At 37.5% G+C, this 16,206-nt stretch overlaps 1 protein-coding gene across 1 annotated transcript in view; it reads right to left on the bottom strand.

Annotated features, from left to right (window-relative positions):
- The window catches only part of LOC139731794 (5'-3' exoribonuclease 1-like), an 86,498-nt gene that overhangs the window by 57,438 nt on the left and 12,854 nt on the right, over positions 1 to 16,206 (bottom strand). Inside the window, exons 6-12 of the mRNA XM_071642666.1 lie at positions 11,881 to 12,048; positions 10,422 to 10,587; positions 8,142 to 8,209; positions 6,499 to 6,627; positions 5,982 to 6,066; positions 5,045 to 5,123; positions 342 to 431 (exon numbers count right to left, since the gene is read on the bottom strand). Of these exons, the coding sequence (XP_071498767.1) occupies positions 342 to 431; positions 5,045 to 5,123; positions 5,982 to 6,066; positions 6,499 to 6,627; positions 8,142 to 8,209; positions 10,422 to 10,587; positions 11,881 to 12,048 (785 nt within the window). The remainder of the gene's footprint in view (positions 1 to 341; positions 432 to 5,044; positions 5,124 to 5,981; positions 6,067 to 6,498; positions 6,628 to 8,141; positions 8,210 to 10,421; positions 10,588 to 11,880; positions 12,049 to 16,206) is intronic.

Genomic DNA, 16,206 nt, shown 5'->3' on the forward strand with positions numbered 1-16,206 from the left:
GGGGAATGACACACGTTTAGTACTTACATTGTAAATTAAATAACCCACTGTAACACCAAATTTTCTAATTGCAATAATAGTAGGTCAGCCTGCGACATCCAAATCATGTCATACTGGAAGAATGCAGTGCAGTGCTAGGCTTCTTTCACTATAGTTTCTGCAGTCACAAATTCACAACAGCCCAGCACTGATACTAGGCTAGCTAGCACTCTGCTCACGACATGTGAGGGTCCTGCTGTACTCAGTTTGTAAAGCATACCCCCCACTTCTGGCATTCTCCACCCCCCCCCCCCCCATACCTTTTCCAAGGAAACATATCACCTCATTCCTTCATAGCTTACCAACTCCATGACTGGATTCCATTGTAGTAGTAGTGTAGTATCCACTGCATTGCATGAATGTAGTCACACACTATCTTTGCTCGCTGATCTCTGCAAAGAAAAGAAGAAATAACTTTAGTAGACTTAACAATGCAATTTTACAAATAACTTATCACTATAAACTAAAAAAAGATATAAAGGCTCCTATGCATGTTGCTGCTTTCAATACATGCATTTACCTGGTGTGAGATGGTAACTTCAAGGTGCAGTCATTAAACCAATAATAATATATTTCCCAAACATCATGTTTCTTCTCACATGAATGAAAACATCACAAATATTAATCTTAAACATTATGCCCCTGTTTCACTTTCATCTTTAAATCACTTAATGTCAATACAGTTTGTAGTAAACTACTATGCACTAGAATAGTTTTTTCTTTCACTGTAAATACTATTGCTCAGTCTTGGCATGATTCAAGGGATGGTATAGTATTGGTTGAGGTGAGGATACAGCTTTTAACTTTTTGTGAGATAATTAGAAATCATTTTATGAAATGTTAAAGAGCATATAATTTTAAGAGGAACTCAATTCTATTAGATGAAAATCAGTTTTGAAATGACTGAGATAGCACAAAATAAAGTCATACACAGCGATCCTACTCACCTTAATTAGGATCGCTTTGTTTTGGATATCTCAGCACCAATTTTCATCCAATAAACTTTGAATTTCTATTAGAATTTTATGCTCTTTCACACTTCATAAGGGTTTTCTCATAATCTCTAAAAATCATCATAAAAAAAGTTGGAAACCTGAAGCCCCATCTCAACCGAAACTGCACCATCTCTTTAATACTAATAGACTGCAACATCCAGTAGACTGGTATTCATGTATCTTTCCTTTCTCACGCAATCATTGACTTTACCTGCCACATGAACATGGCCCCTCATTTCCATTTTGATAAAGTTCATTGATCTCAACCACTGACCAGTGGTTGACTTTTAAAAGTACACAGTAATTGTAAGAGCATCGGCAATGGCAAGTGAAGATGTGAGTTACAGCATTCCAAGGAAATCATATGGACCTATTTGGTCCTAGTGGCAGTGGGCAATCGCAGAATTATTCAGCTAAATATATGGGGGGACAGTAGTACATATTGCAATCAGTCTTGTAAGTGTGTGTCTTTAACATGTCGACCTATACATCTATACATATATGTTCTGCATGATTAGAAAGTAGTACAGGGTATATAAACTGTATGAAATGCCCCCCCCCCCCAAAAAAAAAAAAAAAAATGTAAAGACAAACACTAATCATTCAGTAAATTGAGGTAGAATTGACACGTTTGTCCCAAATGTGAATTATACTAAGATCAGCCCTAGACTCAGTGGGCTTTCATCTCAGTCTGCAGTGAGCTCCTTTGGCCCTGTTCATGCATCTTGACCCTCCAAATAGAACTATATTGTATTGGTGTAAACGTACACTTGTACTTTATTTTTTTTTAAAAAGAAGAATCTATCAAAGCCTTTGAATTAGCCATAGCCTTGACAGCACAACAAACTTGATACTGTATAAGCTGTTATTTTTCGGTTAAATTTTCATGAATTTCAAAATCACAGATCTGGACAGCAAAATTAACAACACGCAAAAATGTTGCCACGTGCTAGGGTAATAGTGCATTTACAGTAGCCTCGGTGTCGATTCGCAAAAACAACATATTGCAAAAATGTCTGATGAAACATGTTATGCTGGTGTCTTTTGACAAATTGATCTTGATGACCCCTGAATGTTCCTACTTTGAAAACCTTTCAAATCAAAATCTAAGTTTCCAATCAAACAATTTGAAGATTGCCCAAGAAAATATCAGACACAGTAAAAAGAGAATAGCTATCTGCCATGTGGTTGATAAACCTACAGTGCTGTAATTGTACAGTCTCTGTTTTGGATCATAATGATTTAGATAAAAGGTGTCATCACGCAACTATTGAACTAGTTCAACTGTGGTTTATGCATATTATAAATACATGTACCTCAATAAGTGTGTGAGGCCCCTTGTGGATTTCGGCCATACAGTGGTCAATATATAGCTTAACCCTAAAGGGGCCGAAGGGGGGGCAGAATCCGCCCCCCCTCGACGTTTCGCGCTATAATTCTGTAACGCGAGAAGACCTCGTCGCGAGGCTTGACTTTCTTTGTTCAAGTCTCGCGCAACTTTTGAGACCAAATTTGCAACGTCCATGCATATTTTTACGAAGCCACGCCCATTTTTGTAATGGCATGTCGCCCCAAAATGGGCACAATTTTGTGATTTAGTGTACATTTCCTATGGAAAACAGTGCTCTGTCATGAAAGTCATAAAAACCTGATTATTTTTACAATTCATCACTTTCATTGATTAATTTTATGCTAATTATGGTAGAAAAATGGTCAGTGACAATTTCCAACAAGAGACCCGCTGGTCACGCGCTCACCTGAGTATCGCAATTTCACCTTCCATGCATTCTTGCACACTCTTACCTGAGAACATTGGAAACTTAGGTCTGCATATGGATCCCCCCTCAACTTCGGGGGGGGAGGCAGGCAGCCCTGGATTTGCAATGAACAAACTTGGAAGTAAAGTCATCAATGTACAAACTTATGGTATTAACTTTGCTTTATCATTTCTGGTTCTAGAGCAGAAGATTTTAAATATTCCTTAATGTGGGGAGGGGGGGTGGGACCCCTAGGGGCCCCTCATGAGGGACATGGTGCCCATTTGAAGGAATTGAGATTCTATCCCCATAGGGATGCTACCTGCTAAGTTTGGTCAAAATTCATCATGAGGTTTTCAAGAAGATAAACATGTACAATTCAGGCTCCATTACAACTGTAGGACTTCTCCCCATCCCTCTCCTGGGTCCCAAGGGGGGTGGGGGTGGGGGTGGGGGCACCCCTGATTCCGCCAACCCCATGAACAAACTTGAAACTACAGTCATCAATGTACTAACTCATAGTATCATCTAAGCCCTTTCACTTCTGGTTCTAGAGATTTTTAAAGGTTCCTTAATTTTAGGGGGTTTGGGCCCCCTGGGGACCCCCCAGATGGGCCATGGTGCCCATTTGAACAAATTGAGATACTATCCCCCTAGGGATGCTACCTACCAAGTTTGGTGAAAATCAGACATGGCGATCTCAAAGTGAAGATGAAAATGTACAATTTAGGCCCCATTAGGACCCCTCCCCACCCCCCTCCACTGGGTCCCAAGGGGGGCACCCCTGATTCCCCCATGAACAAACTTGAAACTCCAGTTATCAATGTACTTACTCATAGTATCAATCAAGCCCTATCACTTCTGGTTCTAGAGAAGAAGATTTTTAAAGATTCCTTAATTTTAGTGTGTTTGGGCCCCCCTGGGGCCCCCCAGGTGGGCCATGGTGCCCATTTGAACAAATTGAGATCCTATCCCCCGAGGGATGCTACCTGCCAAGTTTGGTGAAAATCGGTCATGGGGTTCTCAAGAAGAAGATGAAAATGTAAAAAGTTTACGCACGACGGACGACGGACGACGGACGACGCACGACGGACGCCGGACGAAGAGCGATCGCAATAGCTCACTTGAGCCTTCGGCTCAGGTGAGCTAATAAAAAGACAAAGAAAAACAAAAGTTGAAAAACAAAGAAATACATAAGAAATTCTGAAAACAGTAAAATACATAAGAATTGAAATGACTTTTGGAAGTTTTTGTGATGTACAATTGTTGAATATGCCAAAACAGATTTACAGACCAAAAAGTAGGCTCTCAATGCTTTTAATTAGGCTAAAATATGATCTTGAGCTTAATTTGCATAATAAATTAATTAAAATTAAAAATTGATTGTTTCAAAAAATATTATAGCACAATCTTGTAGATTATGACGTGGGTGTCACACATGCCAAATTTCGTCACGATTGCATCTCTGATGGGCCGGTCTTAGCATAGCCAAAAAAGCCCGGCCTGATTAGGGTTAACCCTATTCACCAGGCCAGGCTTTTTTTGGCTGTTCTGTGGCTGGGGGGATTGAATTCCCCCCCCCCCCTCCCTGTTATCTCGGCCGTCGATCGCACAATCGCCATGGAAAATGGCACATACATTACCTGTGGCGTTATCTACCAAACTATAAAAAAAAAGAAATTGAAATTTTCATTTTATCAACTAATTACACTGTATGCTAATATATGCAAAATATCATACATTTTGCTCTAAATCAGAAAATAGAGCTTCTAGAATCCTAATTTTTGGTGATAACATTCTTTGTAGCATTCCTCACAATGTACTTGAAAAAAAATGTGGTATCAAAATTAATTTCTCATGTATTGCATTGTTTTATGAATTTCTTATGTATTCCCCGTTTTACAACCTTTTGTTTTGTCATTTTTTCCGCAAACTTTATGATAGAACCTATTTCAAGCATAATTATGCTTAAATCAATTGATTTCAGCCAATTACCATTTTTGAATAAGGTGAGAAAACTCCATTTGCATAGACATGCATCATGTTTTTGAGCCATTTTCGGTCTGACAAGCATGTATAAAAGGCGTGCAGCGTCATTCCTGTATGCCCGACTTTTTGCAAAGCAGTGGATGAAAATGAAATAGGAAATGTTTCTTTTATGCAAACAGGATTAAGGCACTTTATGCAGAATGTTCCCAAGGATGCTTTTTCCTTACATCCCTTTTTAAGCACTATTTTCAAGAATTAGCTTACTTTGAGATGTCTTTGAAGCCCATCTTCGTATCATAGTAGTCCCTCTTCCGCATTCTGAATTCAAGTTCCACAACATCCACTGTGTAAATGATTTGAAAAGCATGCAAGTTTTAATGCATTTACATAGTGACAAAAGATTACCTTTCACTGTCCACTGTCACTCTCAAGGTATCAAGCTATCTTCTCTTTCAATGATCATTTACATCCAACTGAATCTTTTTGGAATAAGAACTTAGAGAAACAAACATGCAGAGAAAACTTGTGGAATACACAAAGCAAGATATCCACTGTAACATGGTGACTGTAGCACCACAAAACCAATTAAAAAATATTACTTCTTAAAAGTGATGCAGAAAATAAACACAAACTTTTCCTCACGTTAGACATTGTCTCTTCCTCACATGAAAACAGCAGTTGTTTGAATGAATCTAGAAAATACTACACAGAAGTTGAAATAAACCACATTCTGAAGTCAAATGTCAAGTGAAGTTTTACAAATTTGTGTGCAGTATAGCACGAAGGGTTTGTGGTGTTGGGGATTAAAAGAAAATTTGGATGTTTTTCAATTGTAACTACTAGTAACATGAGTTTTCACATAATAATCTGGCCACATACTTTTTCATCTGTTAACATTCACACAAGAACTATCAAGTGTGAATACGCTCCTTTACTCATTATCACTTCAGTTTAAGTCAACTGAATTGCCAAACACTCCATATACATGTCTCATAATTTATTCAACATTGATATTTAGCATTTTATTCTGACAATCAATCTTAGTAATAAGCTGGCAATACTCTGAACCTTTTTCCACTTGAATGCTGGAATAATATTCAGGCAAACATATATAAATCTATGTATGTTACTGTTTGCACTGCTTTTGCACAACATTGGGAGATAAAGGAAAAAATTTAGTTCTTAATTTCCAAGCACTTACACTCTTCGTCCTCATCTTCATCTTCCTCTGAGTTTTCATCTATGTTCTCATTCTCTATCCAGTCCATGCCCATGAAGCCAGGAGTCTTGATTGTTGGAAAGGAGAAAGAACAATTTTAAATTGAATAATTTTTTTTCCCCCTATGGGTAGAGATGACTACAACATGTTCTCAAAAGGTCTAATTATTAGTTTGAGGTTGTTGAATCAATAGCCACTTCTGTAATTTCTTAAAACTCATATCTGTATCCCATAGGCACAATACATGAGCCATTTGTTTCTTGTATTATAGTGTATGAAAAGAGCACCTGGTAAACATCATCTCATTACATGATTGTTGAATATGCACAACAAAAAAGAAACATTTCCATATGGAACATCTATTTATAAATGAAAACCATACATACATCACAGCTCTTGATTTTTTTTTAACTCAAAACACTTTTGAAAACAAAAAGGTTGAACATTTTGTTCCGTGGATATACAAGGCAATTTGTAAAGAAATTCTGATATTTCTTACTTCTTTTTGCAGACTTTCCCTGATGGCTTTCTTCATCTCCACTCTCTTACTCTTCCAGGCCTCTCCACTCTGCTTTCCTTCCAAAAAACTAAGGTCAATGGACTGACTGTCAAAGTTATCATAGTCAAACTGTAAGATGAAGAGGGACAGAGATAGAGAGAGAGAGAACAAAAAAACTGGATATGATTTCTTTAAAGGCATTATTTACCATTTTCAGATGAAACATAAACCCAGCTTAAGTGCTTCTAAATAGATCTAAAATGTGAGTTAGGGATAGAAACACCCAATGTAAAATATTAATCAGTATAATCAATGTTACATATTGTTCAATATACAAAATGTGAACAATAGTTATAATAAAACTGTTCCTAGAATAAACTGTTTGCAGTTATGGTTTAGTGAGAAAAATAGTGAGATCCCCATATATTTTAGGCTTTATTGTAAAACTTTTATATGGTGGGATGTTTTGTGATACAACTGACCTACATATGTGCATCAAATGTGATAACTGGAACATTTTTTTTAAATCACTGCTCCCAATAGTAAACAGTTGGCCTACCTTTAAGGTAAGCAGCAGTATACAGATCAGGACCGCTTTTTGGGGTATTGTTGATATTATTGCCCCATGGGATCTCAACTCCATGCTATGACCTAAGGAACTTGCTCTAAGGGTCATAGCATAGAGTCTCTGTTCCAAACACTGAATGAAACTAAATGAAATTGTACTTATTGATTGCATATGTTATGTTGAAAATCAACAATTTCAGTGGTTCCTACAGGTTACATACTGCTGCGATAAAATTCACACACTATGAACTTGAACCTAGAACACTGTATTACAGATTGAGAAGAGAGTTCTTGTCTGCATAATGGTCAGGCTGTTTGCATTTTGGATTTACCATTGCATGCACTGAACACACAAGGTTCACAGCTGTACACTCACAATGTACACTTAAAAAGCCAAGTGTTTGCAGTTAATGTAGACACATACATATACACACATGTCTGCATACATACCACCTACATCACAAAAAGAGGGCAGTTTGGGTGCTATAAGGTCTGTTTGGGTGTTATACGGGCAGTTTGGATGCTATTTAAACTGTGTGCAATGCAGGCAATTGTTGAATTTATGCCTGCAATTTCAACCAATCAGAACTGAAGATTCATCAAATGATGTATATAAATGGTAATATACTACTTTCTGAAATACATTGCAAATACTGCCTCATTCAACACACAAACAATCTACATTCTACTGTGTCTATGAGTTGTTGGTAAGTTGCTCTGGAAATTAATCTGGAAAAATTTGTACACAGACTAAATATATTCAGATGAATCTTGTATAAGGGAATTATCTCCAAGTCCCTATAACACTGTACCACATAAGGAAAAACAAAAACAGAAGGTGATAAAATTATTTCATACACCTGAAGATAATGTGACATATGAATTTCAGAGGATGACAAACACACTGTGTTATTTTTTTTTCCTGTGTGTTTTAATTACCAAAAAAAAAAGTAAACAGACAACATAGTATTATAGAATATGCATGTGGTTGTAGCACGTTTTATAGAGATCAAAGAATGTAGATGACACTCGAACACCTCAAGAATCATGCGTAGTCACACGTGGGGAAGTACTACCTTCGAAAGTTTCCTTATGAACTTTTCAAATCTTGGTAAGTTCAGGAATCCAGCCTCATTGATGTAGCCTGAAAGTGTATGATAAATTTCATGCATAAGCATAAAAATACAGGGCAAAACAAATGTGTAACATTTTAAGGGTTGGAAATGCAAATAAAGTATTTGAAATAAATGTATCAGAGTGAACGTAATCATATCAATCTTTCTTGTTTTACTTGTGATTTCCATGCTTCTACCTCTCAGGATCATTTGAACAAGTCTCAAGTCCTCCAATTCTGGGGATTATTCCTGCCAACTTAGATTTGAAAATGAAAATGAAAATGATTTCTTTTTTTTTTCTTTGGGTCTCTGTCAGGGGCCAATGTGGTCACCCTTAAAAACTACATCACACAACATTTAGTTTTCATATAAATAGGTTTCTCTGCATGGTATAACTTGGTGTAATATTTCTGCATCTAGACACAACGTTGTTTCAGAGATGAAAACAGCTATGGCCTGATCTACAGTAAGTCTCTGCTTTTGAGCTCTGATTCTGGACCAAAATCTTACATAGAGCTTGTATCATTGGGTTTGTACCTTATGTAAAACTTCAGAAAAACAAGCACACACAAATACATTAACATGCAAACACATTAAGAAATACAAATGAGGTTTGTTATTCATAGAACTTATGAAAGCCTTGATTGGAATAGAATCCTACCACACGTTTGTTTGTTTAATTTTTTCAATGTCACAAAAATCATCACACCACTTACACAAGTGCTGCATGGGGGAAGGGCTATTATGCCCTCCGTCAAATATTTGTCAGTGCTTCCGAAGGCCTTCAGATAATATTTTAAAATGGAATTCCACAACTTTTTCTGTGATCATTCCTACACATTTTGATACTGAATTTATGCTAATTAGACCCAAAGTACAGGTGTCAGATTATGTTCACCGAACACTTCATTTAAATTTTGCTTTTTCTACATATGACTGTGTATACATTTATGGACAAAGTCAGAAACTTTTCCAAATTATGAAAATACTTTCATAAATTTCTCAAATAGTAAAGACAAATACCACACACACATCCTCTTGCACATACACTAAAAAGGGTTGAAAAATTCAAAGAAAGAAAATATGAAAATTCAAAAGCTATAAAATACATAAGAAATAAAATATCTCAACCTATTAGTTTCTTTGAGGAATTGATAAGAAAGTTATGACACTTGTATAAAAAAAATGTTATTCCTAAAGTTTTTTTCAATGAGGTATAACCAAAGCTAAAATTTCTCATATTAAATTAGCATAAATTCATGTGAAATAAAGGAAAGAAACTTTTGTAAATTGAGCCATACAGCTTTGTATATTATTTCATCCTCTACCCTCGGTAAAATTTTGAGATAACTGGGCTCTCCACAGCCAAGAGTTTTCAGCCATGTGTTTTCAAGAAAAAGATGAAAATACGATAATTCTCCACAGGGCCCATCCCCGGAACTGCCATGAACTAATCTGCAATCACCAATCTACTTACTGCTCACATCACTGACTTTACTTTAATAGTAACTTATCATTTCTGGTTCTAAAGAAGACGATTTGTTAAAATTCCTTAATTTGGGGGCTTTGTCTCTCCTCCCCCCCCCCCCCCCATCTTCTACACTCTAGTCATGACACCTGTCAATTTGGTGAAAATATGACCATAAGTTTTGAAGAAGATGAAAATTGGACCCCAAATTGAACCCTCCCTCCCCCTCCCCCCATCTGCAAAGAACAAACTTGAAACTGCAGTATACCATTTTCCTTACTCATAGCACTAACTCGGGTTATCTCTTCTTGTTATAGCGAAAAAGATTCATAAAGTTTTTTTTTTTATTTGGGCTTTGCCCCCCCCCCCCCCCATTTTGTCCCTTGGGGCCCATAAGTGGGGAACGGTACCCATTTGCGCAGATACTTATTTTATCATCCTTGTGATTAATCCCTGCAAAGTTTGGCAAAAATCATGAGTTTTTAAGAAAAACATGAAAATGTGAAAATTGTGCCCTAACCCCCGATCTGCCATGAGCAAACTTGAAACTAAAACTACAGTTACAAATCTACTTATTCAGAGCACTAACTCAGCTTGTCCCTTCTGGTTCTAGAGAAGGAGATTCATAAAGATTCCTGAAAATTTGAGCTCAGGCACGACAAACAATGAATGACGGACAGCAGATGATGAATGATCGCGACAGCTCACTTCAGCCTTTGGCTCAGGTGGACTAAAACGAAGATAAAGGAAACATCTATTCTAAAACAACTCACCATCTAGAGTGGGCAAAACTTCAGCATATGTTGTGTACAGGAGAGGTAAGGCATTGTGAGATATATGCATGTCTGGTAGATGAGGCACGAAGTCATTACCAACCAGAAAACCTAGCAGAATCCAGTCATCAATGATGTTCTCAAGATCATACCATTTGATCTTGTCCTGTGAGAGAAAAAGAAGAGGAAAAAATACAGTCAGTGCTCTAAATGGTTTATGTGTACATACAATTTTCCCCACTTATGTTCTCCATTTCAAAATTGTAACAAAATTCACATTTCAACAATACACCATATCCAAAGAGCACTTGAACTAGCTCCTAACAGAGGCATACCTGCCTTAACATGTTTCAGTAACAGGGCATGGGATTGGTCACTTTTCATACAAAATCATGATTTTTGAAATTCCATTTGTGTTTTCTTTATATTGTACTACTACTGTGACATCACAAATTGATGAAGAGTTGCCATCTGGAGAGGGAGGGCAGCATGAGGATTAATCAAAACTGTAGAAATGAATACAAGCTTTGAATGGACTAATTCTCCTCAAAATGTCACTAAGTGGTTTACTCCATTTGTTTAATCCCATATGTTTGGAGAAAATTCCCCAACTTACACTACGTGCAAACAGAATATGTACGCTTCAGTCTAATCCCATTTATCCAGCCCTGAGGGGACCAGCAGCCTTTCTGATACATGTATATGATATGGCTGGATAAGCGAGAAATGCTCTATCACAAATCTTTCTGGCAGGTTGTGTTGGGGTATGTATAAATGAGACAATCAATAAACTATTACCATGACCAGTTGGTGGTATCTGCAATTTACACAAATCATATGATGTGGACATAAAATGAATAATGCACCTGTCTTCTGTTTCAAATCTGTCTTTTATCTCTCACATATCTTCCTAATCAAACAATTACATGAGCGGCATACCTTTCCACCTTGCGACAGCATTGTGGGCAGTATAAATGTACATTGTATCATTGTCATCAACATTTATGTCCAAATAGATCTAATCATTTGGTATTTTCAGCAGCTTGATTTTTGTTTGGTTGTAGTAAGACTTTTTTCTATCATCTGAAAACACATGCAAAATGCAAAGAAGGATAATCTAGTGGAAGCTAATGTCTGGATTACATAGAGATCTGAAAAAAAAAAGTATGGCTGAATAACAGAGGTCAGACTGTCACGTGTAAATTAAACATTTTCACTTGTCATGATTTGTGTACAATTTACTATTTGTGCATGAAATGCTTTTGAATTTGCATGACATACACACAGTATTTGCATGTTAACTGCAAATCAGATGCTTAAAATGTAGTACCCGCCATTCAAGACAATTCCTCCTACTTGCTAAAAAAAATAATTGTAAACAAATAGTAACAAATGTCTAACAAAATTTTGAACATTGATAATAAAACAATAAAAATGAATACATTGCTGACAGACTCACTTTGAGCACGGCAAACTCAATGCCGAGATATTCCCTGAACAGGGAGAGATGGAGAAGATGAAAGGTGGTCTCCTCTACTGTGGTTGGTCGTTTTGTGTTCTTGCCAAACTTGACCTCTTCACGTAGCAATGAGAAGTGAGGTTCATGGGAAATCAGACCTAGCATTATCTTTGCATGCAAAAGCATGGGCGAGAGTGAGAACAAGAAAAGGAAACCTGCATTCAGAAGAAATTAAATGCTAAAATAGTCCAGCGTGTATTGCATGGAAAGCATCAAGTGAACTCTATATCTAATATGAGTAATTGTGAAGGCCAATAGTTATTCTCCCTTGTCAAATGACTAGGATTACATTCTCTGGGCATCGGTCTTACAAGCACCAAGAGGTTTCTTGTAATGTCAACCTATACTCAATACTCAATGAAGGAAGAAATAAAGATGTAAGCAGGGGGAGTGCTATAAACCATCAGATAAACATATCCTTTTTTACACATATCCCACAACGAAGAAACTCACATACATGTAAACACATATTAGGACTGTTGGTTCAGGTGCCACTGAAATAAATGATGAAGTACAAACTACATTTGTGTAAATGTTTAGCACAGGTAACATTGCTCCTTTTCTGTGAGAACATACTATAATATCAAAATTGTTTAAATTAGCACTATAACAACGCTGCACACTGGCACAGGTCCGATGGTCCCAGACCAAGTAAAGTCACTGTCAGCCAGTAACCTTTCAGGAATTGCCAAAGTTACTGGTCCGACATGACCAGTAAAAACTAGAAATGTCCATTGTTGCTCAATGCAATTGTATCCCCTGGCACAAGCAGCAGCTTTTGCTTCATCTTGATGTTTGAGTGAGGGACAAAGATCCCCTCCCCTTCTTCAAACATAAAGGTGAATATTGTGAAGACTAGGCACAGCTTCATAAAACAATATTTATGTATACAGACTAGAGTATAATGCATCTGTATACAAAATTCAAAAGTACTATCTGAAAATATGTCACCTGCATGCAGAGTGGCTACAAGATAGCCGCTAATGTCCCAGTCACACAGTTGCTCAAACAATGCTCTGAGTCTGGCGTTGCATCATAAAAAGCATAATTTTTAAATGAACTTTGGGATGCAACGTTGGATGTACAAGATTGTTTGAGCGACTGTGTGACTGGAGCTTAAAATGTGAAATTTGACTATGAACAATGTATAAGGAACATCAGGAGGAGCATCAAAAACTGTGGAAGAGTAAACTATGATGTACACTATATATAATCTAGAAGAAGTCAGCCTAAAATGTGACTGTCAAGTACAAGCAAGACAGCAACCAATAGGCAACATTTGACCCGTAAAAGATGGAACACTGGGGTAGCATCAGAATAAAATTAGGTAAAGTACATGTATGGTACTCCTTACAAATCTGAATGGAATCAACTGGAAAAAAAAAGGTGATTGCCAGAGAGGAAGCAAGACAAAAATCAAAATGTGATATTTGTCCCTGTAAAAAAAAAGAAGTGGATCCATAAGAGCATTACATTAAGTATAGACATATCCAAGATCTTTCCACTTGTACGATGTAGCTAATATCATGGTAGACCTTCATACCAAATTTGAACAAAATCTATTAAGAAATGTACATGTAGCCTATAGAGCACACACAAACCATCAAACAATATGACCTTTGACCCTATAACAGATGGAACACTGGGGGCAGCACATCAAAAATCTATAGGCTTGTAGATTATGCCATGATAAACCTCCATACCAAATTTAAACAAAATCTATTAACAAATGTGACCTCTAGAGTGCACACAAACTATGCACAAAAATATGGCATTTTACCCTATGATAGCTAGAACACTGTGGGCAGCATCACCCAAAGTTACAGGTGTGGAAATATTACCAATATGAACATCCACACAAAATTTCAAAGAATTCTGTCAAGGTTTGTGGCTGCTAGAGTACACACAAGAATGTGACGCAGTGGCGGCGGCGTAACGCTGTTGAATCAAAAGTATCCTCTGGCATACACGCCGGGGATAAGGCCGTGTAACACCTTTCCGAGCAAGCTACGCGGGCTTGTTGCAAGTAGGGATTTTCCAGCATGCAAGAGAATTTTCTGCGGGCGGACAAAAATCAGCAAGTTTCGCACAATGTGTCCTACCTGCTAGACGTGTGCTACTTAACTTCTACTTGCGTGTATTCCGTGTGACCTGCGTGAGAGCTTTGAAACCAATCCGTTATCTGTTACGAGCGACTTACGGGTACTGCGAAGTACCTGCGTTGGAGTTGCCTGTGAGGTGCTGCCAGTAAGGGTCTCCTACTGGTGTTCTGCTTGTACCTCTGCGGGCAAACCCCCGCGATTCACTTGGAACAAGTTTTGAGCATGCTCAAGGCCTTCTCTTACCGTATCAGGGGAAGTTTTGTGGGTTGACTTGTGGGGAAATGAATTTACTACCTGGAGCTCTCCGCACTTGGTCTGCACCTGACAGTACCTAGCGCGTATCTCGCCCGTAGTTGCCATGGGCCTGGCACGCAGGTCACACTGAATATCCGCAAGTAGAACTTAAGTAGAACACGTCCAGCAAGTAAGACACATGCAAAACTCGCACAAATCCTTGTCCGCCCTTAGAAATTGTCCAGTATGCTGGAAAATCCCTACACACAACAAGCCTGCGTAGCTTGCCGGAAAGGTGTGACAGGGCCTAAACATGGTTGCAGGTAAAAAGGAATGCATTTTCAACCCCTTCTGGTGCATACATCACAAAAGATTACTGCCGAAATGCACTAATTTTTTGAATTAGTGTATAATCTTTTGTGACATCATCACAATCCCGCTGATATTTGAGGAAAAAATAGGCGCAAAGAAGATCATGAATTCGGCCGTGTCGTACATCCTTCAAGAACGCATGTACAAAATGCAAAGAGATTATTGGGAGAAAAATAAAGAACGCATTTTCAACCTCTTCTGGTGCGTGCATAATAAAAGATGACAGCCGAAATAATTTATGAAGTCATTGCAATCCAGCTGAGCACCAATAGCGTGAGATACACGATGTTTAGAAAAAACTAACCAACTCATTTGATACAATCTGATTTTGTTCATTATAATTTTATGCTTTAACTTACAAACAAAAATTCAATTCTTTTAGAGTGGTTCTATACACGAAGAAGAGATAGAGCCTGTGTACAAAGCATCACAAAATCATCAATTCAACTCTGCCGTGTACTTTCAAGAACGTATACACGAATGCGAAGAGATTTTCGGAAAAAAAAATTAAAGACCGCATTTCAACCCCTCTTTTTTTCTTCTTCCTTTTTGTATCAATTTGCAAATAATTCCTTTTTATTCTTTCTCATGTAATGATCCATATAGGCTTTCTTGTTGAATATACGATGCAAATTAACAAAATAGTAATCTGTAAAATGTGCATTTTTTTTGGGGGGGGGGTTGGTTAATAGTAGCCAACAGAAAACATGAAAATACATGTGCAAGTCTTTTAGTGATTTTTATTGTTGTTGACCAGTAAATTTTCTGTTTGGACCAGTAAATAGTAAAACTATGTATTTACTGGTCCAACAGAGACAGGTCAGACCGGTGGAAAAAATAGGTTAGTGTGCAGCCCTGACTATAACATTACAACAGTGTACATGACAAAGATACTAATTTGGGAAAAAATTTCCAGCCACTTACAAGAAATTAAATCAGTTTAAGATCCCAACCAACATACCTTCTTTGAGATTCTCCTCAACCCTTTTACTTCAAGCAATGAGTACCGTAGTTGCGCATTATGTCACAGCCACTGGTTATAACCAGAGGTCAGCTCATTGCTGAAATATAATCAATACAATCCAAGTGCCAAGCAATGTCTCACCTGCATATCCCAAGTTGTGATCAGTGTTTTACAATGTATAAAGCTCATTGATCTTTTGACCTTTGACCTTGTTGGACTTCACCAATACTCAAACTTGACCACATTTTTGGTGAAGTACCTGTGGTGTGAGTTTTGTGATCATAGCTCAAACCTGTGGAAAGTTATTGAGAGCACATCACAATACTGCAGGTACAGTGCTAATCACAGAATTTTCATTAACCTTAGAACTTTGAACTTGTTGGACTTCACCAACATTCAAATTTGACTAGCATCTTTAGGTGATGTATATTGTACCTGAGGTGTGAGTTTTGTGGTCATAGCTCAAAGCTGTGAATACTGTGACTACAGTGCTTATCAGGGAAAGTTTATTGACCATTGACCTTGTCAGACTTCACCCATATTCATAACCATCATTTTAGGTTTATGTACCTGTGGTATGAATTTGGGGCACAG

Source organism: Diadema antillarum, unplaced genomic scaffold (assembly GCF_040938485.1).
Source record: "Diadema antillarum isolate AM-2024a unplaced genomic scaffold, OU_Dant_1.0 seq00000385_RagTag, whole genome shotgun sequence".
NCBI classification, from domain to species: domain Eukaryota; kingdom Metazoa; phylum Echinodermata; class Echinoidea; order Diadematoida; family Diadematidae; genus Diadema; species Diadema antillarum.